Consider the following 23659-nt stretch of genomic DNA (forward strand, 5'->3'; position numbering starts at 1 on the left):
CGATAACAACCCTCGATGTCCTTTGATTTGAATATTTTAATCAACACACTACTCACATGGCAGCCAACGAGTATCACAACAACAACTTTCCCTAGGCATCACGGGATGCCTACAAACATAACCTTTTCGCACTTCCGGTACAATACACTACAATGTGGTTTTTTTTAATTGGACAGCCATTTTGTCTGGATTTTCAGGGGTGGTCTGGGCTGAGGGCTTTGGACCTTAATGGGTTAACTCATTACAGTGGCCAATTTACGATTTCAACTTAGCTGATATAATCAAATTACCTAGTCACCCAAACAGTTTGGTTCAGTAAAATCTGCATTAATGTTTTTGAAATTGCACCTTTCAGCATCATCTTCTGCAGAAAAAAGGGGTTCCTTTTAGAAGGAGTCACAAGGTTTTATCATGGTTTCAACCTTATATTTCAACAAATTGTTAACCTTTGGCACAAGTTAGTAGAATGTATATTATCTCAAACAACATTGAGTTTTAATTGTGTAACTAATGGCCAACCCTTTATCTTCATCTTTAAAACTTTATTACGAAGTGCCCTCAGACATTCTAAGATTTGCATTGGTATGGGTCCTGTAAGGTTTTACATGTTCTATCATCCTCATCCAATGCATGCCATAAAGATAGACATTGGAAAATATCTTGTTGTACCAACAACACTGGCTGTATCTTTTATTATCCATTTCTTAGATGTGTGAACAGCTTGCTGGCTTCCTTCATGAAGCATCAAAAGAAGATGTTGTTAGTGTTGTCATACTGACAGGTGCAGGGAACAGTTTCTGTAGTGGTCTGGATTACCAGCACCTAATTGCTACACATAATCGACAGGAAGCAAAAAGGATGGTTGAGAAATTCAAGTAAGGAATGATGAAAATATAAGAGGATACCTCAAGGGTTAAGGGCTGAGAGCAAGAGTTGAGGGGTGGGGTTTAAGGGTAATGGGACCTGGTTGTTTATCATGAAAGTGCAAGAAATGCAAAGGAGAGGGTAATTAAGTTATCAAACACATACAAAGTTTCTAATCTATACAAGAGGAGATAGAAGTCATCATTAAGATCTTAGTAACTCTAACTTACACCTTAGGGTGTCTTTGAAATTATGGTTATAGATTAGCCACATCCTCTGCATGTTGAGGAAGGAAGTAAGTGCTCCAAGCCTTGACTTTTGACTGGAAGAAACATTTGACTATTTTGTCTAGATCACAAAGTTGGGTGATGAGAGAGCTGGAAATTAGAGGAGTTATCTATCTTACGTGTGGGACATTAAATATGTTGCTTTGAAGCCTTTGTGGCATACCTGTGTGGTATCTAACTCTACACAACCATGCCAGCCTTACTGCTTATTCTTAAGAGAATCCAATTTTTTTCAACAGACTATTGGTTGAACTTTTGATCAGTTTCCCAAAGGTTCTTGTAGCAGCTGTAAATGGTAATGCATTAGGATTTGGCACAGCACTCCTCAGTTTATGTGACATAGTGTATGCAAGCAACAAGGTTTGTCAAATATAACTCACATGATTTTAAGAGTCTTGATATTTGTAGCCTTGCATTTCTCATCACCAGTATTTTAGTTTAAAGCTGAGACAGTTGTGATTAAACTTTTTTCTTGGTGGTTAAGGGCCATGGGACCCATTTCTTAGAAGTTCTGGTAACTTAAAGGGCCCAAAGGCATATTTTAAAATTAAACTTTAAGGAATAGAGAAACAGGTCCTGGAACTTTGTTCCTCTACCTGATAGTTTTATTATATAATTTTCAAAACTTTGGATACCCCTATCTTTAATGAAAATTGTTTAGCTTCACAGGCCTATTAACTTACCTGAACCTTTTAGAAAAGGGCCCACTGGCCAGGATCTTGTTGCTGCACCACCCAGTTACCATGCAAAAGAAACTTTCATAGTATGGTAAACTGGTATACTAAAGATAGTGATTATTTGAAATGCTGATCTTTCTAACAGTATTTTCCCTTTTTTAGGCAACTTTTCAGACATGTTTTACCCAATGGGGTCATCCACCCATTGGTTGTTTGTCTTCCCTTTTACCTTCCCTATTGGGAAAAACTGGGGTAGGTGCTTTAACCTGATCAGCAAAACCAATTTTAAAAATTTGCAACTTTCATTTGTATGATTTTTAGACACCAAGATACTCCAGCTTGTAGACTTTGGATCTTTAAATGATCTTAACTTTTTATGTTTTTCTCAATTGCATTTTGAAATGACTGTAAAGTTTCCAGTGAGGCCATACTGTACTCTACTAGAAAATTATGAAAAGTTTTGAAGCTTTGATTTAAGACAGCATTCATCCTTGATGATGCTGGTTATTGCTGAAAGCTTGGACACATACTTTTAATTTATACACTAGCTTCAGGCCTTGCTGGAAACCATTATATGGTTTTAATTCTCTGTTTCCAAGTTAAATGTACATAATAATTTGGATATATTATCAAAGTTGAAATTGTAAATTGGCCACTGTAACGATTACAAAAGCTGACGTTTCAAGCGTTAGCCCTTCGTCGGAGGGAATGTACATAGCACAGCAAAGCTCTGACAGTGAAGGCAGAAAACAAATTTTTACTTGTTTCATCTGGTTATTTATCTACCTATTGTGTAGTACATTTTTTTCAGTCAGCTATGTTTCTTCCAGGGACTGTCAATGCTCTTATTGAATCAAAAGATGGCTGCCACCCAAGCATGGGAAAAGGGACTGGTGATGGAAGTTTTCAAACCAGATAATTTCTTGGAACAAGTTGACAACAGAGTTAAAGTAATGGCTGCTATGTCAAATAAGGTAAATACTGTAGTTATCTACCACGTATTGTCATAGTAATGTGCGGATGAGGGCATTAGGTGCTCAGGAAGACTAATGCATGCTTACACAATCTAAAAGTTAATTTTCCTTACTAATGACCCACCTTTTATTATTATCGATTAGTCCTAAAAATTTTACATTGTTACAAGATCATATTCCCGCCACTGGGGTTCAAAATTAGCTTCATCATGTCATTGCCAAGTGACCACGGATTATTATTTTTCCAGTCTCTGAAGTTTATTTGTACTTGTGAACAATAACCAGTAGGGTCAAGGCTCAATATTGAAACAGATATGGGCACCAATTGGACTGAAATTGTCTCACAAGTGACCCTCTGAAATAATATACTCTCTGTCTTATAATTTTTGAAAAAGGTTCATTAAAAGGGTCCAGTTGCAAATATCTGTAGATAGATTTCCTTTTTCTCGTCACATTTAAGCTAAACAGTGCATTGTGTCATAAGCAGAAATTGTACCCTCTGGAAGTGAAAGGGTTCATTTTGTTGTTTTATTTGGGGGGAGGGGTGGGGGAGGTGTGGGAAAAGGGGAAAGTCAAGCTTAATGTAGAATGTCTAGTTTTTAAGCAAGAATGATATGAAATATGAAATTTTGCAACTGTGAACAGATTCTCAATGTTGACAGCCAGTTGCTTTTCATTACCTTTTTTTTTATCTAACAAATTGGGATATTTTTTCTCCCTTTTATTTGTTTGCTCAATTTTGAAAGTTCTTCAAGGTTACCAATCAAAACTTCATTTTTACTCTTAACAGATTCTACAGGACACAAAATCTCTAGTCCAGCATGTGAACCAAGAGACACTTTGCGATGCCAACAATGAAGAATGTAAATTATTACTAAAATACCTTGGAGATGATAAAGTGTTGGACACTCTGAAAACAAACTGGCTTCCAGATGTTGTTTCACCTTAGTTAATTTGTGATTTATCCATTGAAAATGCTGTATCTGTTACTGAATTAGGTTAAACAATTTTCTGTGATTTTTATTATTATTATTATTATTATTATTATTATTATTATTATTATTATTAGTACTTTGAAACAGATAATGTTGCATTTGCTGTAAACTTTTTAGGCAATACAAGTGTGGCATTCTTTTACACCCCATGTAGTTGAAATACTAAGCCTTATATGTCAATCTCTTCAATAACAGTATTTAATTCTACCCTTATCCATTATGAATGCTTCTTCTGAATGATATTCTTCTTACAGCTACCCATAGTTTTCAGTAATAATTACCTGCATCCACCACATCTCAGGTGACCTACCCCTAACATAGTGCTTTCTGGAGAAATTACAAATCTTTGGGTTGTTTGTTATAGTTGTTTGATCACAGCAACAAAAGCATATAGTCAAACAAAAGAGGTTTAAAAAAAAAAAGGTTTTTAATTGACATTTTCCTCAGCATTGCAGTCCTGATTGCTAAGATCCCTAATGATTTCTGAGGATAAACTCTGTTGAGATTTCGAGTTACTTCCAAACACAATCATCCTCCCTTCCAGGTTAACTCCCTTTTTTCAACTCTAGGTGGACATAGTGACTGTTCAACCTGCAGTTTGCTGGCTGTTTGTGGTATCTAGTCAACATTAGTCAACAACTAAAGACCCTACCCCAAATGTAACTTTTATATTTAAAAAAAAAAAAAACTTTTTATTCTGTTTTTTGTTGGGGGAATTTAAGAAACAAGTTTTACATTAATTTTAAAGAATTAACAAAAATTACTAAGGTAAACCAAATTTATGCTCTCTTAGTGGGGGAAAAAATTTGCAAAGCAGCTCTGATATTGGTTGTTTGCCCTGTGAATTGCATACCACAAAATGTGTATTTTTTTATAAGGAAAAAAATCCAGTCTGCCGTATCTGATTAACTTTCTCTTTGTCGTCTTTTATCCTATTGTCAAGTTTTCTTACTGTTACAATCATCTTCGTGTTAAGCCAGATGTAAGTTTAATGCCTGGATGGGATTTTGATGTTTGGAATTAACTGGTCTGTGATACAGACTTACTTTGTTGTGTCTATGAAGGGCTGCTTCTTTAATCTCTTTTGGTCTTGTTTTTGTGGCTGGTTTCACAAAGCTGGGATTCTTGGTGAATGTTTTAACACATTTGAAGTATATTTTATTATAAATTAGGAAACAAAGTTTATACCCATTTTACTTTTAAGTCAACAGAATTTTGATTTTCAATTAAGTAATAAAGAAGGTTTTTGAAAGTAGGTTTTCATTTAGTTGCCAAATAGATCATGAAGTATTTCATTTTTTTCTGTTTAAATTGATAATTCCACTTTCAGCGTGATTACTCTTTGACGCCTGAGATTGAGAAATATCTGATTTCTCCTTTCAAATTAACCCCTGAATCCCACATTAAATTGATGAGGATCAAGGAAATGATCTCCAACTAAAGAAGCTGTTATTTGTCCTTGTCACCAAAGTTATCTTCATCAAATTCTTCCTGTCAGCAGCTTAGGAAATCTTTAGAGAGCGTTTAGAGAATGCACATACTTATGTTAGGGTGTCAAGGGTTGAATTTATCATATACATCACACTTTCTGAGCAAAATTTAAATCATACTTGCGATGATTTTGTGTTTTCACCCCATTGTCACTCCTTGTTATCAATTAGAAGTTATTTAGATTGTTTAAGATTAATCTCTTCACCCCTTAAGATGTAATTTTATATTCCCTGAACTATTTGCCCTACATTTCTTACAATTGTAGCTCTCAGAATTGGTGCTAGACCAAGCAAAATAATGTCCTTAACACATTTTCTCAGTCTCATCAAGTTTCTTTTAAACAGTGCATTGCATAGCCTCCTGCGCAGATGTTCTTGCGTGATGATGCCTAAGAACTTCTGTGCGGGAGGCTATGCATTGTATTGTGAGTGGAAATTGAACACCTTGGGGACTCAAAGGTTCAATTTTTTTAATTGGGGGGGGGGGGTAGGGAAAAGTTACACTTTATGTAGAATGTCCAGTTTTTCAGTAGACACAGTTATTCTGTCACTGTAACATGCCTTTAGATGAGATTAAAAGATTAGTTTAATTAAGATGTTTGGATGCAAAAGGCGCCCATGGTGTATTAAAACGATCTGACATTAATGTTGAGAATTTGTCATTATATCATTGCAAAATTTCCCTAAACTAAGGAGAGATCTACCATTTGTTTCCAGAGAGGAATCAAACCTTAAAGGTTTCACTTTTTGTGGTTAGAAGGTCTACTGACTCAGCTGCCAGAACTTGTTATTGTACAACAAAATTGTGGCCATAAAGGAGGGCTCAGGATCTGCAAGTTTAAAAAGATTTTGTGCAGTAGTCTGAATTTCAGCAGTCTAAGGGAAGATATGGCTGAAATTCAGACTACTTGTGCAGAAATTAAGCCCAAGACTTACCTATTTAACTAACTGTTGGTAGTTCATTACCAAAGTCCTTAAAAGCTTTAATGTCATTTGCCAAAACTATTTGGTACCAGCCAAATCTTTGAAGCTGGGTTTTGGACATTAATGCTACTTTTGTAAATCAAACTTTTAGAGTATTTTGGCCTCTGATTTTTGATAAGTTTTGGAAGTTCTCCAAGGATACTGAATCTATAACAATTTCCCATGCTGTCTTCAGGTACTATACAGGAAACAAAATCACAATTAATGACTAATGATTAGTGAGAATGGAAATACAGAAAAACTTTCTAACACAGAAGAATGTAATTACTGGTAACATCTAAAATACCTTGAAATTGATAAAAATGTGAGATAATGTAGCAGAAAAAATCAGCTTCCAGATATTTCATATCTATATTTTGTGCAAAGGAATTTGTAGTATGTAGTTTTTGGTGTATGGTTGGTATACCAAAAGCAATGATGATGGTTTCAATCAATTGGGTTTTTTTAATTTAGGCTTATGGTAGATTTATCACAACTTCCATTTTCAAGATTTTAACTGCACTAAATTGCAAGAATTTTCTCTGTTTTCACTCAAGTGTCTCTTTCAATATTGCTGGCCAATAGTAATTGACTGTTTTCAGTTAACTCTCTGAATCTTATACATTTCTTTTAAATTCAAGCACTGAGAATTTGGTTTTGTATTAAAAAGGTGTACCGTAGCTGATATATTTCCTTCTACTTGTCACCTTTCTGATTTTCAGAATATTGTATATCAAGGAGAAATTACTTGTTGATCACTTGTGGGAGTGGAGCAGTTAAAAATGATGTGATGAAGATAAATTTGTAATGTCCCATTAAATGTGGGTTGAGTTTTTTGTTGGTTCTCGTCCTTGCAGCCAGGGTTTTTCTCTGGATCCTCCGGTTTTCCTCCCTTCGCAAAAAACAACATTCCAAATTCCAATTTGATCTGGAAAAAGTGGACAAGAAGAGCCACCCAGCAGAATGTCCATCGCTAAATTATTTATTTATGTCCAGTGTTAGAACACACGTTTACACGCATTTGGATTTGATTAGAAGATTACTGAATAAAGGTGTTTGGATACAGAAATCCTAATCACCTGGTTTTTCAGGTACAGTTCGTGGAGATTTAGCATTCTTGAAAAATTTTAAAAATTTATAAACTAACACGAAAAATTGAGAATGAAAGCATTGAAGATATGGGTTGAAGTCTCAATCTTTTTTATCAAGCTGCAACAAGTACTTCATTGAGGGAGCAATTATTTGCAAGGTTTCTATGACTCCTCTTGCTATTCTTTTTACTTGTGGAATTCATCTCTTTACCAAAATTTCTTTTAATTTCTTTTGTTTAATTTTGTTTTCATTTGTTTGCTAACTAAAGTAAAAATAAGGTCCACTGATCTCATAACCCTTGCTTTGAAATAGGTTAATAGGTATGCTACTTAATTGATTTTGGCCAAAATTCCAAGGAACATACTCCAAGATAAATTCCACATTTATTCATTTTACACTTCCTAAGACATATTTCTATTGGATTGAGATTTAAAAATGATTTTTGTTATTCAGTTTTAAAAGAGGGTGTTGAAAATTATTTGATCTGAGACCAATAAGAAAAGTTTTATGAGGTGTCACGTTTACGGATACGAACTCTAATATTTTTTACTTATGTAACTCTTCCGTTTTTAGCACAAAGACACTAAGAAACTCTCAATGACTTACTATTAAATTTGTTAGCGCGATTTGTTCGATTTCTATTCCGTGACTAGCGAATATCCGCTCGATATACCATGCCAACGTAACTTCATCCGTAACTAAAATAATTCGTAACAAAGAAATCAAAATAATTCGTAGCAAAGAAATCAAATTCGATCAAATTCGACTTAGGGTAAATGAATCGTTTGAGTATCCTTAAAAGTCAGTCTGATGAATGAGTCAAGTTCAGTCAATCGTTTGAGTATCCTTAACAGTCTGATGAATGAGTCAAGCCCAGTCTACCCTCTGTTGTGACGGCTGTGACGGCGTCACACGCTTAAAGAACGAAATTGTACAGAATATATCGAGCATCAGATGCCGCTCGAAGCTAGCTACACAAAGCACTGTTCATTTCTATTTCCCCTAGGTCAAAGTGTAAGATCTAAATTCGCCATCTATTAGCAAGTAGTTCAGTTGCGAGGAGTCACTGTAGCGAAACCATTTCGGAGCCGAACGGAGTTTAGGAGTTCTCTACCCCGGAGTCAAGATCCGATGTAAGTCACGCTAATATTCCTCATTTTTATCATTTCTAGTTTCGTAGTCTTTCGGTTTTCCTTATATCAAACCTTCATGTATCCGTTCTTTAGTTTTTACCGCCTGTGCTGTACAAAGACTGCCAGCTTAAGTGAAGAAAGAGTTTGATGCTGCTACTTGTCTACAGTTCAACACTCTGGCTTTAGTGGCGAACTCCGGTGCACAACCACGTGTCTGCGACATCGGGAACGCGACATGAGGGTTGCTGTATACCCCTACCAACTACTCTCTTGAGGAATTCCTCAACCTTGCTTAAGAGTAAGTGCAGGAGGCAAGAAGTTCCATAAGGGACATAAGTGTGTTTCTCTGGGAAATTGATAAAATTTATCAATTTCCCAGAGAAACACACTTATATTTTGATTGATATCCAGAAGGCCCCACCCCTCCCCCATAGCTTCCAAGCTGTCTAACCATTGGGGCTAAATATATCACTACACAAAGTATAAATTGATTTACAAAATTTATTCTACAATCATGATAAATTTGGCAGGTATGGTTCTATTAACAAGAACTATTAAGCAAAGATCTAAATTGTTTCACCCTCTGATTTTGCAATGGAACTCATTGCCAGTTCTTTAGATTGTACAGGTAATAGGCCATAAGTATGTACAAATATACTCTAACATATTTACAAAAACTGCAGAAAGCTACAAAATATTTGCGCAGTTGATATAAATCTCATGTCACTAACCTACAAAAGAGCCTATTGTCTTTAAAGTGCGACGATTGGATTTACAATGTATTTCCAATTCTTTTTTCGACTTTTTGCAGAAAATGTGAAACTACTTGAACCGGTTCACTTCGATTGAAAAAAAAATAGAAACGAGCAATGAAAAAAACTCAGCATTATTCCACGCAATCAGTACCGTATTTACTCATCTTATCTGCTTATAATCTCCAAAAGGACTTACACGTATATAAACTCAACAGAAAATCACTCTTTGTAGCAGACACAAGCAATCAAAACATGCAAAAAGCATGCGGTGAATTTAGGATCAAAACTAACTGATCATAGAATGACAAAGTTTCCTGAGATGTCTGAAGTCTCCTTGTGTTTTTACTTTAATGTTATTGGATCATTTATTAAAAAAGATTGACATCCTTTCCTCTCGATAAACATGTTCATTGGTTCATTTTTCTTCATTTCGATCCTGTTCAAGTAACTTTTGTGCTTTGAGTTTCTCTGCATTCATTCACCATAACGTGTTGGGTTGTAATTTGAACTGAACAGGATACCTTACAGTTGCTTGAATGGTAATTGGTTCTGATAATTATTTTACAGTTTACAATTGGAATTGCTGAGACTTAAATTAAAAGCTCGCACTTAGACTGACTATTGCTCATTACTGAATTCATGTCTTTCACCTGCCTCTGTGATGTTATTGCCCCAGAGGAATAACATGCATAGCTGAGAGTTGTTGTTTGTAATGGCGTCAGCCAAGTGCTGTGCTCCTGTGTCTGTGATGTTATTGCCTGAGAGTTGTAACTTGCGTAGCTGACAGTTGTTGTTTGTGATGGCGTCAGCCAAGTGCTGTGCCATATAATATATAAAGAGCCAAGTTGTGAAGGTAAAGTTTCTTGCCCAAAAATAAATCACAATTTGGAATAATACATTTGTGTTTTTTGCTATCTCGACCAGAATCATAAGTTTGCAAAAGAAACTTGCAAAGATTGAGAAAAGAGAGACAGATGAAACTGCGGCTTTAGAAAATATGGTGGAATGAGTGAGACTTATCAATAGAGGCATTTAGGCTTGTAGTTTAAACAATACTGTTGGTTTTTATCTCGATTTTGTTCCTTCACGAGCTTCACAGCTGGTATGCTATTTTTTGACATTCTTTTAGTGATTCAGATTGTGTCAGAATCAACAGTTTTTAGAAAGGTTCTTGTAGGCTATTAATATTTAGTAAAGCGGTGACATATTGAAACAAGTCTTTTACAGCCTTTTATCAACTAGGCTTCCATGGCATTTGATGCAAATCTGTGAACTTGGTCACCAACTATTCTGAAGATGGCTAAAAGTTACATTGATAATTATATAAAGTTGATATAGTCTTTATATCAACCCACAAGATATAAAAAATACAATTGCCAATAGACATTAAAAAAGCAGTATAAAAAAAGGTTTATTAATTATTGACTTTAGTTAGAATATCACACTTATCATTTAACAATATTAAAGAAGAGCGTTCTAATGAACCTGTTTGAGTTCAAAACTCTCTATATCTGACTTGATATTTATTGTTATTTTATAGCAAAGAGCTCTCAGAGCTGAAGCCACAGTTGCAAAATTGAAAGAAGAAGTGAATATATTAAAGGTATGGTTAAAGATTCTTGACTTTGTAGCTCTTCAGTAGCTAGTGATATAAATGAAATGCAGCTACCAGGTAACATTCTGGGCAAAGGTAAATTTGTGCAAAAAAGATAACGAACTGTTTACAGGTATATTTGAAAAACTTGATTGTTGTGTAATTTGTTTTAAACAAGACACAATGATATTTCCAAGGTTTTTAAAGAACCATTTTTTGCTGGTAATTCACATTGTTTATACATAATTATTAACAGCTATCATATTTTTCCATGGTATTTTTTCATGGTATTTTTTCATGGTACTTTTTCATGGTATTTTTCAAGGGGTTTCAATAAGTTTTTGCACAAGCATGTACTTAAGAGTAAGAGGCGGGTACATTTGGCGAAGGCCCAAAGGCCTTTGACCCTAGGGGGGTCCGGGGGCATGCTCCCCCAGAAAATTTTGAAGTTTTAGACTCTTACAGATGCATTTTCTGGTCTTTTTTTGTTGCCTGGTTTTTAATTTTTTTGCTCCCAAGTCAACTAATTGAAACAAATTTGAAGAGAATTATATGACAATAAAGTAGTCACAGTCAACTATTTCTATTGAGGTGCTACTTTTAACACTTAACACTTTCACAAATGGTATCTTTAAAATTGTTTAAGTTTAATGTAGTTTTAGCTCAGGGTTAATCATTGAATAAAAAAAAATTTAATCTATTCTATAGAGAAACATGGCTATATTTCAGTCTCGTTTGATCTCTTTTGTTTTGACACTGGTGTGAAATATGCAAACAACAATTGCCTTTTGGCCACCATTAGTATTCACACTGTCCCAGTTCCTGTCGATTTCAGCTGAGATGCCTTGCACATTTTTTTTGACGTAGCTTGCAAAGCGATGTTTATTACACGTTTTGCAGACTTTGCTTCAACTTTCATGGGCCAGAAGGCTTGGAAGATGCCAGAATGTCTTTTCTTTTTGATTTCCTTTTGTTTTCCTCTAAAATAAAACCTATTTTTCCAAACTTTTTGGCAAGAATTTGAAGCTGAGATGAAATTATCTGGTGTTACTTGATGTTCTTGTGAAGGCTCCAACAACATCTTTTATTTATAATCACAATTTAACTTCTAGATTAAGACTACCTCCAATTTAGCGAAGCTAATCGAGGCAGGTAGTAGGAAGAATGTGTCAATTACATATTAAAAATAACATTATTCTAATGACAATTAGAAAAGAAATAACAATTACAAAGGTACAGATGTCAATTACAAAAGTGAATACAAAAATATAGGTATACTAATTACGAAGCCACAAGCACATAATTAAAAACAGGAAAAGCTCAAAATACTCTTTATTTTAACGAAATCTAGTTTCATGTCATTTCAGTTATTAATCTATCTATATCAGGATAAGAATGCTGGTTTAGAAGGATTTGAAGTAAAGATTCAGTTATTTTTTTCTTGAAACTATATTTTGGGAGCTGTCTCAAAACATCAGGAATACAGTTCCAAATTTTTGTGCCCATAGAGGAAAAAGAATTCTTATAGTGATTTAGTAGAGAGTAGTTTATATAGAAGTTACCAGCGGTAGAAGATCGTGTGTTATAATGATGAGCATCTCTAATGGGTCTAAAAAGAGGAGAAATGTTAGATGGCACAACTTTGTTATAGACCTCATGCATTAAGATAGACTGAGCAATTTTTAAAGTAGATTAAAGGTAAAGGCAGAATACTGGTAGAGATAAAAAGTGGAACAGTGTGAACATTAAACTCAGAGAAATTCATCAAGTGGATTACCCGTTTTTGAAGATGGAATATCTTGTCTAGGTGCATTTTGGCTGCCTGTGCCCAGGCAGGAAGGCCATAGCAGATATATGGAAGAATAAGAGATCTATGTATATCAAGCAAAGTCACGAAGGGAGTGAAATTTCTTAATCTAGATATTATACCTATATGACTACTGATCTTTGGTGTGGTGTGGCTGATATGATATTTCCAACAGAGATTACTATCCATTGGTACCCCTGAGTACTTTACATTCTATACTTATCAGTCTATTACTTTGGTTGTCATATATATTAAGTTTAACTTCATAATCTAAGCGTTTTCGGTATGGATGAAAGATAACAAAATTAGTTTTCTTTATATTTAAGGAGAGTTTATTAGTGCTTAGCCAGTCACAGACATTTAATAAAGTAGCTCCACATTTACAACAGATTCAAGTGATTTTAAATTCTTATCAGCAACAGGTTTATAATCATCAGTGAATAGGTAGAATCCTAGTTTGTTTGAATTAAGCCTTGAAATATCATTAATATAAATCAGAAACAATAAAGGACCCAAAACAGAACCCTGTGGCACTCCACAAGAGGTGTTTTCTTTTTTAGAAATATAGGCACTGACCTGAGTGGTTTGGGTTCTTCCATTTAAGTATGAACAGAATGTGACCAGGCTCACAATTGTGCATGACACTGCAATATTTTTTGTTATAATTTTAGAATTACATCTTCAGAAACTATTTCCTATGATAACCAAATTATCATACACACAGGATTTGCATCATAAATTTCCTTTAAGTCGCACCATCACACCTATTTCCTGTGATAACCAAATTATCATACACACAGGATTTGCATGATAAATTTCCTTTAGAATGATCACACCTAATTTCCAAAATTGTAGAGAATTTCCTGCTATTGTTCAATTCCTTATAAAAGAAGTACAGTTAGTTTTACTCAGTAGTTCAGAGTGTCAAGACCAGTGCTTACAAGCTCAGAACCTCTTGGTCACAAAAAAATAACTCCAATACATGTAACCTCAAGTTAGTGACCTATGTTACTGAGGATTTGGTATGTCACATTTGACCTATATTGTATGTCTTACAGTTTGAGCTCAAGAATAATATGGTTTATGTCTACTTATCTCAATCCAATTGTTTAGTCTGCGTGAATCCTTATATTAGTTGATTCATGTTCAAAATGTGTGAAGATTACATTTAGTTTTCAGAACATTGCATTTATCTGTATACTTGACTTAAAGTTCATTGGTGAAATCAGATATTTCACTACAGTCTTCATTGTTTAGTTCATCAGTAATGACAGATGTTGTCCTGTCACTGAATGAGATTTTGCCGGTCTTCCTAGTTTTAAGTCGAAGGACAATATGAAATTGTGATTGAAATTGGTCTTATCTAATGTTATGTTGTTTTGAGCTATTGTTTTATCAGTATTGACTTGTTTTCAGTCATTTCATGTATAATTCTAAGTATAGCCCACCATTCAACAGTTCTATGTTTGATTAATAGGAGTAAGTCTTTTTAAGTGTCACACAATGATTACTGTTTTGTCATGCAATGCTTTCAAATTGTCTTGCCAGTGCCTTGCTATTGTATTATTTCTTTTGTACTTTCCTGTATAAATAAATTTTATTGTGGCTATAAGTCTGTCTCATTGTTCAAATAACAACATCAGAACCTGCCTCGGTCACAAGAACTACAGGCTCCAAGCGGGTAATTGGCCTGCTACAAGCGGGTAGATCTACCCGCTACCTGGCTACTATTGAAACCCCTGTTTTTCATGGTATTTTTTCATGCGGCATTTCCTTCAATGATGCCCATGCACTAATAAGCTCCCTCCTCTGAATAAATGCCCACCCCTTACAGGGTGTGGACAAAACCTGACCTAGGCCATGGCCTACCCTATAGCCTACCGGTGGTCAGATTTTTAAAAGGATAGCATTGCTGGAAACCTTTCAATGTTTTGCTAAGTACTGTCTTACCAATGACTTTCTTCTGCTGTTTTGGCAGCCACATTCTGATCAGAATTTCTTAACCTTCTGATAGAATAAGGAAATCGAGAAACAGAACTTTTGGGCAAACATCATCACATCAGCTTTCCTTTCAAATTAGTGCAACACTGGCCCTTTCTTTGGAAAAGCAAGTATTAACTTTGCAAAATGTTTACGACGGCAATGTGTGCATGTCGCGGGGTGCTCGTTGCAAATTCAATACTCTACAGCACTTGAGGGCACTTAAAAAATTGGCCTAGTGCGTAATGTTTGCATTTTCTTACCTGGATATGTATGCTCTCCAATATAACGCCATTCATTACATTTTTACACCAGCACTCCACTATACGTTACCAACTGACAGCCCGGATCATAAAGCCGCCATTTTGTCTATCCTCTGCGACCACTCAATATTGGCCATTCCTCTCCACTCCCCCTTAACCTACCGTTATGGTTGAGTGCTGTGATATTTGCAGAGTTTTGTTCCCTCAAATGTTGAAAATCGTGTTAGCGACCTCTTAGTATACCCTTTTCAGAGACAGATAATTGTACACCAGCATATTCGTTCGACTCTTACTGATTTTATTTTTATGTTCTTAAACATCTCACCACCGGTAGGCCATAGGGTAGGCCACATAGAAGGCCATGGCCTAGCCCAGGTTTTGTCCACACCCCCCCTTATGCCATAATTTCAATCAAGCACCCCCCCTTTAAAATAATCCCCCCTCCTCTTTTCACTTTTTTAGGGATACAAGGAAAAGCTGTTTCTATTGCCATTTATTTCTAGATATTTAAGCTTCAACTACAGCTGAATCAGTACAGGAGAACAATAAGCTCTCCTTTCAATTAAGCACCTTCCTCTGATAAGTGCCTCACCTTTCAGCCAAAATTTTAAAAAAATGCTGAGCATATTTTTGAGGAAATGCAGTTTTAAAACTAAATTATCACAGGAGCACTGATAATTTTTTTGAAAGACTACAGATTACATGTCTTTTGCATGGGCTCAAATTTTTTTTCACTCTTTGAAATGTTCACTTGTGCTTGGTTATTCCAAATTGTGCTTAAAATTATGGGATAAGCAGTATAAATTATTGATTTGGAATCTTGAAAACTTTTCTTTATCAATTTTAACATTTTCAACCTTCTGTTAGCCAATATCCATGGTAATTACCCAAAACTGCAATTCACCTTGAATACAAAATTATAAAATGTAAGAATGCACTTAAAAGAGCCAATGTCTGCATGGTCAGCCCAGATACATAGCAAAATCTACAAGGGTTAGACTATGTTTGATTTACCTTTACATATGGTTTACAATAACTATTCTGCTTTTCTTTGTCAGACAGAGTCAATTCCTATAGCAACATATAACCAGCTGTTAGATGCCAATCATTATACAATTACAGCTGTCAAAGATAAATCAAAAGCTGCTGCTCATCAAATGAAAATAGCAGTGAAAAATGCCAAGCAAGCAGTAAGATGTGTGCTTATTTGTATAATCAAGCTTGTCTACTTGTGACAAAAGATCCCTTGTTTTCAATCTTGGTGTAAGGTGTGTGCTTATTTTGTATAATCAAGCTTGTCCAATTGTGACAAAATATTATTTGTTTTCAATCTTGTTGTTAGGGCCCTTTGTTTTTGAACAGGTCTTGGTAATGAATCCTAACTTGTCATAAATTTATTCTCCAGCAACTTTCTCAGTATCAATTAATTACATGTGTGAGTCATTGTTCATCATTTTCTTTATCAAATGATGTCTATTTTTATTCATCTAGTTGTATTCAGCTTTGTAATTTTGGTTGCAGGAGGTAAAATACTTTGGTTTAAACATTCTCTATTCATGAAGCTTTATATTTTAAATAGTAAAGGTGTCCTTGTGTTTATTATTGTTGGGATTATTGTTGTTTAAAAATTCATACAGACATGAAGTTTTACCAAATTGTTCCTTTTCATGTTTGGTCAAAACAACTGTAATATTGAACTTTGTTAGCATATTTAAAACCATACATACAGTGCTAGCATTTCTTTTCAGAGAAAGAACAGTCTATCTCGATCTCCACACTTGTAGTGCAGAACAGTGTGTAATTTTTATTTTCAGTGAATCATTTGACTGCTCATTTGTTTGCTTTTAGGCAACTGCTTGTTGGAGTGGATACACTGAAGTTCGTCTCACAACAGCTTGAGTCTATTGATAGAATAACAGATGTTCATGTGCATTCAGAGAAGAGTTAACCCTTTGCAGCGTAACATTGATATCCTTATTTTCCATTCTCTTTTCTATGCATTTCCTCAAGACAAAGACAATGAGAACTTGTTTTGAAATCAAAGTTATTTAGGGTTGGCAGTCATTTCCTTTATTCTGATGATTTTAATGAATGGTTCAACATGATCACTGTTAGGGTCTCAAGGTTTAATACAGAGTGGTATACACTGGATGGTGATGGCTTGTTACCTTACTGTTGCCACCTAACACAAGGTATTAGTCCTGCTCAGGATAGAGGCTTCTCTGTTTGTGAAATGGACAATTTTTGACAAATGATCAGTGTCAGTCATAAAACAGATTTGATTCAAAATCGATGAGCTTGCAGCTAAGAAGAAAATCAACCAAGAAACTGCTTACCTCCTCTGTTAACACTCTGCTTATTTGCCCCCAACAAAATTGTTTCTATTTAGTTGAAAATGTTTTGGATACTTACAGCCGTAGCATTTAAAGGAAATCTTTATGAAAATAGAAGGAACTTATTTTTTCTTTGGATGATCCTACAGTTTTGTTAAAAAAAAAAAAAACTGGCTTGCAACACTCAGTGGGTTTAAAAAAATATCAGATTCAAGAAACAAAATTTATTTTTTGATGGTTGATAATGAAGGTGATTAATTAAGAAAATCAATATTCTGGTAAATGAAGTTTTAATGACAGAGGTAAATGAAGAATTCTTGTTGTATATGTAGTACTTAGAAGATGCAGGCATTCTTGTGAAAGAGATTGAACCGCCTCCCAGTTAGCTCAATGGATAGAGCGCTAGACTGTTGTGCGGGAGGTTGAGGGTTCGAGCCTTCGCTGGACCAACACTCAAGGTCTTAAAACAAGTGAGAAAAATATGCTACCTTTCTATATCAAGAAATGGTTAGATACTCTAGTCTTCTCGGATAGGGATAAATAAATGGAGGTCCTCTCTCCTGCAGGGTTAGGGGTAAGAGACGTTAATTTCCCACGCACGAGATTACTGTGTGATGGATGTCCTCCCCTGGGGTGGTTGCTGGGTAGGAATTGGCCCTGAAAAGCCCCCATGGGGAGTGGTCAGTTAACATCTATGTATGTATGTATGTATGTATGTATGTATGTATGTATTAGAAAAGAAATGTCTTCATTTATACCTCTTAACACAAATAAAAGTACCATGGCCTCTAACTGTAAATGTATGTAAATGTAACTTGTAAATGTATGTAAATGTAAACTTATTTATTTCATTTTTACACCTATTGATGCATTGATAGCTTTTAAAATTTAAGCAATGTGTTCTGAAGAAACATCTTATTGGTGCTAAGAAACAAATTCAAAAAATCTCCATGCCTCTTCTCTTCTGCCTTTACAATATTATCTTGACTGTTTTGTAAAAAGATATCTACAGCTGTAAATGGATAAATAGAGTTTGTAATGTATCCTTTTTTGGCCAGTAAACATAAAACACAGTTCTAGAAGAGTGAAAACCATACAGGAAGGCATGATACTGAAACGAGGTCAAAATTTACTCATTAGTGACATCCAATATAGATTTAACCACTCTAACCTTACCACAGCTTTTAGGTTCATGTTGCCCTTTTTTTCATAAACAAGTGTTTTGCTTTCTGTATGACTGACTTACACGATGATGCTTTCCTTGACCAGGAAGTCCCTAAAAATTAGTTGAAAACAAATGTACCACAGCTGATCTACTTCCTTCTTTTCACCTTTCTGATTTTCAGAATAATGTATAGCAAGGAGAAATTACTAACTGATCACTTGTTGGAGCAAAAGGAGAAAATGAAGCTAAATTAATGTATGATATCCATGCAGTTTCAAAGAACACACCTGGTTCTACCCTCCAAAATACCTTTGGATCAGATTGAAAGATTATAAGAATAAAGCTGTTTGAACACAGAAATTTTAATCACTTGCTTTTCCAGTCAAATTGTATAGAGTTAAGTATTCTTTTAAAAGTTTGGAAAGTTATATTTAAATTTTAAAGTCTGGCAAAAATTATGGAAACTGGGAATAGAGGTGTTGAAAAAATGGGAAGTTTTAAGGATTATGTTTTTCCAAAGCTGCAACAAGTGGAAATCTCTGTGAGGCCTCCCTGCCTCCACTTTTTTCTGGCAAGGGGACTCATCTCTTTTCTCTGATTTCCTTTCAGTTATTTAATCTGTGTGCCAAGCTCCATTGGTCTCGTAAACCTTGCTTTAAAAAATGGATAAGTTTCCTTAACTGGCCAGGAACCTACTCAAGGGATTTTCGATTTAAGATAGAGTAACGGTTTCTTGAGGGGGGGCTTCATAAATTTTAACTGATTTTGAAAAGGCCAGACCCATCTCCCATGGCTTCCAGGTTGTGTCTAAACATCGGGGCTAAATATATGACAACACAAAGTTTAAATCGGTCTACAATATTTATTCTACAATGGTCTGGTTCTATTTACAAGTAGTGGTAGCTTAAAATTAAGCCCTAATGAAGTGTGATTCTTCATCTTCTAATTTTGCAGTAAAACTAATCGTCCTTTCATCATATCAGACATGTCACACGCGATAGATGTGTACAAAAATGACATTAATATTTACAACAAAAGTAGAAACCTCTAAAGAACTGTTTCAATTAAACTTATATCAATCTTATACCACTAATCTCCGAAAAAAGCCTTTAGTCTTTAAAGGCAGGACACTTTGATTCACAATTTGGTTATTTTTTCCTACTTTTTGCTAAACAAGTGAAACTACTTGAACCGGCTCGCTTCAATTGAAAAAAAAATAGCAATAGAAAGAAAATCTTGGTATCCTACCATGTAATCTGTACTTTTATTTACTCATCTGATCCGCTTAAAATCTCTAAAAGAACTTGAAAAGCTTAAAAAGCAAAACTATTCCTTGTAACAAACACAGGCGATCAAAACATACCCGAGCATGCATTGGATTTAGGATCGAAACTAACCAATCATCAAATAACCAAGTTTCCTGAGAGGTCCAAGGTTTGTTTGTTCTCTCTGCAGTAAGCTTTGTGTTTTTACTTCAATGTTAGTTGTTCATTTATAAAAGAAAAAAAGATTGACATTCTTTTCTTTCAAGGAACATGTTCATTGGTTCATTTTTCTTCATTTCGATCCGGTTCAAATAATTTCGCTGCTGTCAGCACTACAATTTTCACAGTTTGCTTTCATTTTTGTTTTGAGTTGATAAGCTGCAATTTGTCACTGAGCTGGTTACCTCATAGTTATTTGAATAGTAAGTGGCTGAGATAATTTTTTTACAATTTACAATTGGAATTGGTGAGGCTTAGAATTCTAGCTTACATTTGGACTGACTATTGCTCACTAAATTTAATGCATGTTGTTTACCTGCTGCTGTGATGTTTCTATTGCGTGAGAGGTTTAACGTGTGTAGCTGACAGTTGTTGTTTGTAATGGCGTCAGCCAAGTGCCGTGCTCCTGTGTCTGTGATGTTATTGCTTCTGAGGTGTAACGTGTGAAGCTGACAGTCGTTGTTTGTAATGGCGTCAGCCAAGTGCTGTGCTCCTGTGTCTGTGATGTTACTGAGTGAGAGGATTAACGTGTGTAGCCGACAGTTGTTGTTTGTAATGGCGTCAGCCAAGTGCTGTGCTCCTGTGTCTGTGATGTTATTGTCTGTGAGGTTTAACGTGCGTAGCTGACAGTTGTTGTTTGTAATGGCGTCAGCCAAGTGCTGTGCTCCTGTGTCTGTGATGTTATTGCTTGTGAGGTCTAACTTGCGTAGCTGACAGTTGTTGTTTGTAATGGCGTCAGCCAAGTGCTGTGCTCCTGTGTCTGTGATGTAATTAATCTCGAGGTTTAACGAGCGTAGCTGACAGTTGTTGCTTGTGATGGCGTCAGCTAAATACTTTGCGGCTTCATCTTTCAATCGATTTCCTGCGAGGTCTAACCAGCTCAGTTGAGAATTACAACATTTTAACAATTTACAAATCTCGAAACATCCTAATGAATCTAAGCTATTGACCCTTAAATCTAAAAGTGAAATTTTGGGAACATTCTTAATTACATTAACTATTGAAGCACAATCAACTGCTGTGAGGTGACAAGAATTAAACTTTACAAAATTACAGTTAATTTGTTGTAGTTTTCTCTTCACTGCTGACTCCATATTACTACTTTCGCTTTCGTTAACAGTTTCGTTTATACATTTTAACAATGTCACTGTGATTTCTCGTTTGTCTTCAGTTGGCCAGATGGTCACTTTCCTTTTCTCTTCATTTTCTGGCCAGTCTTCGTTGTAGAATTCGCTTTTTTCCTTTGTGGTTTTAACGGGAATTAGGTCAAGGAATATTTTGTTTGGCAGCTGGTCTTTATCGTTCATTAATCCTGCTAGAAACTGAAACACCAGCTGCCATTTGCCGTCCTTAATGTTTGTGGAAACAAATTTCTTCAATTTTCTTTTCGACATTGTATTTGCCATGTGCCTCGCAGCGAAAAACTCTTGCATTGTTAAATGGATGAAACAGAATTGTTCTTCGTATTTGAACTGGCCAGTTTGACGGTCGGGTAACCGGTGAAAGAGAGCGCTGTCTTCCATCCCGCGTACTTCGTTTCCTCCAAGGATCAGCTTTCCTTCTTTGATTCCTTCAAACGCCACACTCCCTAGTCTCTTGAATTTCGCCTCCACTTCAGGGGGCAAGTGATCTGATTCAATTTGTTTGCGGGTGACAGCATTTTCGCGGAATTCTTCCGTGTGTTTAAAATAAAACACTTTCACTGCAATTTTGTAAATGGTTGTTAATTTGGAAGGGAGGGGAACACCAGCGAAACTTTCGAACTGCAACAGTTGTGAGACTTGAGCACATGATGAAGCTGTTCACGGGGATATAGCACAACGAAAGTAAGTTCATGTTGCTGCTGATGTGTCCCCATAGTGTTTCGCCTGTTTGCTTGTCATCTCCAGCGAATTTGTAAACATATTCCTCGATTTGTTCTCGCGAGAATCCTATAATCTCATAGGTCGTGTCGAAATGATCATTCAGGTAGGCGATGCTTGACAGAGCCGTGGGTCGCGTAGTTGTCAAAATTGAAGCTTCTTTGAGAAGTTTCCCGGTCACAAGCCACTGGTAAAGGATCTGTAGCGGCACTTTCTGCTCAATCCTTTGGGGACGATAAGGAGTCTCGACATTGTTTATGTTTTGTTTGAATTCATCAAATCCATCGAAAAGTATGAGCACTTCTTCCGAGTGACGCTGGATGTGTTGCCAGACCTCCTCGTCCAGGTGATCTGAGGGGGAATATTCTGACCGAGCGAGTAGTTCCCTCAGAGTAAGGTCATTTGCCGAGTTGAAACGCCTGAATTTGACGAAAAAAGCAGCATCAAAATGGATTTTGGCTTCAAAAATCCCTTGATCAAATGCCCAGTCTCTGAGAAATTTAGTACAACAGAATGTCTTGCCAATTCCGGCTCGACCGACGATTAAAACTTTCTTATTTTCAACATTTAGGAGGTCTTCCGGGCTTATCGGTCCTGATTTATGATCGCGCGAAATGGGATAAACTCTGAGTTGCTCCTGTCTGTTTGCCGTAAAGTTATACGTTACCAATTTCGAAACGACCACAAGATTTGTGTAAATCTGATCCAGAGTCAAATGTGTGATTGCTGCTCCTGGATGTCCTGCGAAAGGTGATCGGAGTTCAAATAGCTTTTGGGTGTCTTCTCTGATTATTTTCTTAGTTTCCGTAATAAATATTTTAAGCTTTGAGTCTTGGAACCGTTCAGGTCCCCTTTGCACTAGAACTTCTTGTTGTGACCCAGTTTGGTCTCGTGGCTGTGGTGGAACAACATCATTTTGTGTTAGTGGTTCTCGTTGCAACTTGACTTGGGTTCGACGGTGTTCACGCTGTACCTCGAATCTGATCGGAGGGTTGTTGTGCAGTCTTGGCCGCAGTGAAACCTGTTCTTTTCTTCCTTCTTGCATGTGTGGTTCTTGACGCGACTTGTCATGGGAGAAATTTAGATGGGTCTTAAGAAACTTTGAGTCCTGCATGAAACTCCTTTCTTTGCTAGCGCGTGAAAAAATGTAGACGGTTTCAATCAGAATGCCAGCGACATGAATTCCATTCACTGCAAGAACAGCGTACATCCAGAAGGTTTTCTTTGCTGCTCGTTGATTGTGACATTCGTGTAAAGTTGAGTTTTGGGCGGTGTCAGATGAATTCTTCGGCTGAGTGGTTCCATCGGTCAAATAACAGTTAAACTTGGAGGAAAACTTTAAAGGATAAAGAACCTGAGTTTGTAGGATGATGAAAATAACTCCCAGAACAAGTCTTATAAGTAGTTGAGAGATGTAAGCCATTAAAAGCTTGTATCCAGCTGATGACGCAGTCTCTTGGACCTCTTGGTCGAGCGACTGTCTCTCTAGATCATCGTTCCTGATGCTTCGCGACACTTCCTCGACTTTGGGCCTCACTATTTGTGAGTAAATAACACATACAAATGCAATAAGGAAGACATTGATGCTTAAAAAGCCATAGATAGGAAAAGCCAATTTGTTGTACTGCTCCGTGTATTTCTCGTAACATTTCCCCCTGACGAGGTCGATGTCATTTATCGCTCCGCCACAGCGAAAGTCAAACCTGGATTCGCTGTTTTCGATGTCAGCGAATACAGCCAGGAACACGATACTGAACAAGATCCAAAAAACCACTGCAATGTAATGAAGTTTGCCGAAAGTTTTTGGCTCCAGATAATCCAAGATCTTGTCCATTGGTACTGCTTGTATTTATATTCTTTTCGTTAGGATGCTGATCGGTTCTCGAACTTTAATTATTACCTGCGACGACCTTGGTCTCATTTATTATACCATGATAGTGC

General features: G+C 36.0%; 2 protein-coding genes and 1 pseudogene across 5 annotated transcripts in view; 2 read left to right on the forward strand and 1 right to left on the reverse strand.

Annotated features, from left to right (window-relative positions):
- Positions 1 to 5881, forward strand: part of LOC111343212 (enoyl-CoA delta isomerase 3, peroxisomal) — a 14426-nt gene extending 8545 nt beyond the window's left edge. For 2 of the 4 annotated variants that reach the window (XM_022950378.2, XM_022950381.2), the window contains exons 4-8: positions 709 to 875; positions 1391 to 1511; positions 1991 to 2080; positions 2659 to 2802; positions 3593 to 5881. In XM_022950378.2, coding sequence (XP_022806113.2) covers positions 709 to 875; positions 1391 to 1511; positions 1991 to 2080; positions 2659 to 2802; positions 3593 to 3751 — 681 coding nt within the window. In that variant the 3' untranslated portion in view covers positions 3752 to 5881. Of the gene's footprint in view, positions 1 to 708; positions 876 to 1390; positions 1512 to 1990; positions 2081 to 2639; positions 2803 to 3592 lie in introns of all 4 variants that reach the window. The other 2 variants (XR_015998900.1, XM_088753925.1) reach the window with 2 other exon arrangements.
- A 2323-nt stretch (positions 5882 to 8204) lies between these two features.
- Positions 8205 to 23659, forward strand: part of LOC148734149 (endosome-associated-trafficking regulator 1-like) — a 38538-nt gene continuing 23083 nt past the window's right edge. Inside the window, exons 1-3 of the mRNA XM_088751856.1 lie at positions 8205 to 8273; positions 8446 to 8475; positions 10771 to 10833. Of these exons, the coding sequence (XP_088607982.1) occupies positions 8205 to 8273; positions 8446 to 8475; positions 10771 to 10833 (162 nt within the window). The remainder of the gene's footprint in view (positions 8274 to 8445; positions 8476 to 10770; positions 10834 to 23659) is intronic.
- Positions 19215 to 23567, reverse strand: LOC148734150 (uncharacterized; annotated as a pseudogene).

Source organism: Stylophora pistillata, chromosome 3 (assembly GCF_964205215.1).
Source record: "Stylophora pistillata chromosome 3, jaStyPist1.2, whole genome shotgun sequence".
NCBI classification, from domain to species: Eukaryota; Metazoa; Cnidaria; class Anthozoa; order Scleractinia; family Pocilloporidae; genus Stylophora; species Stylophora pistillata.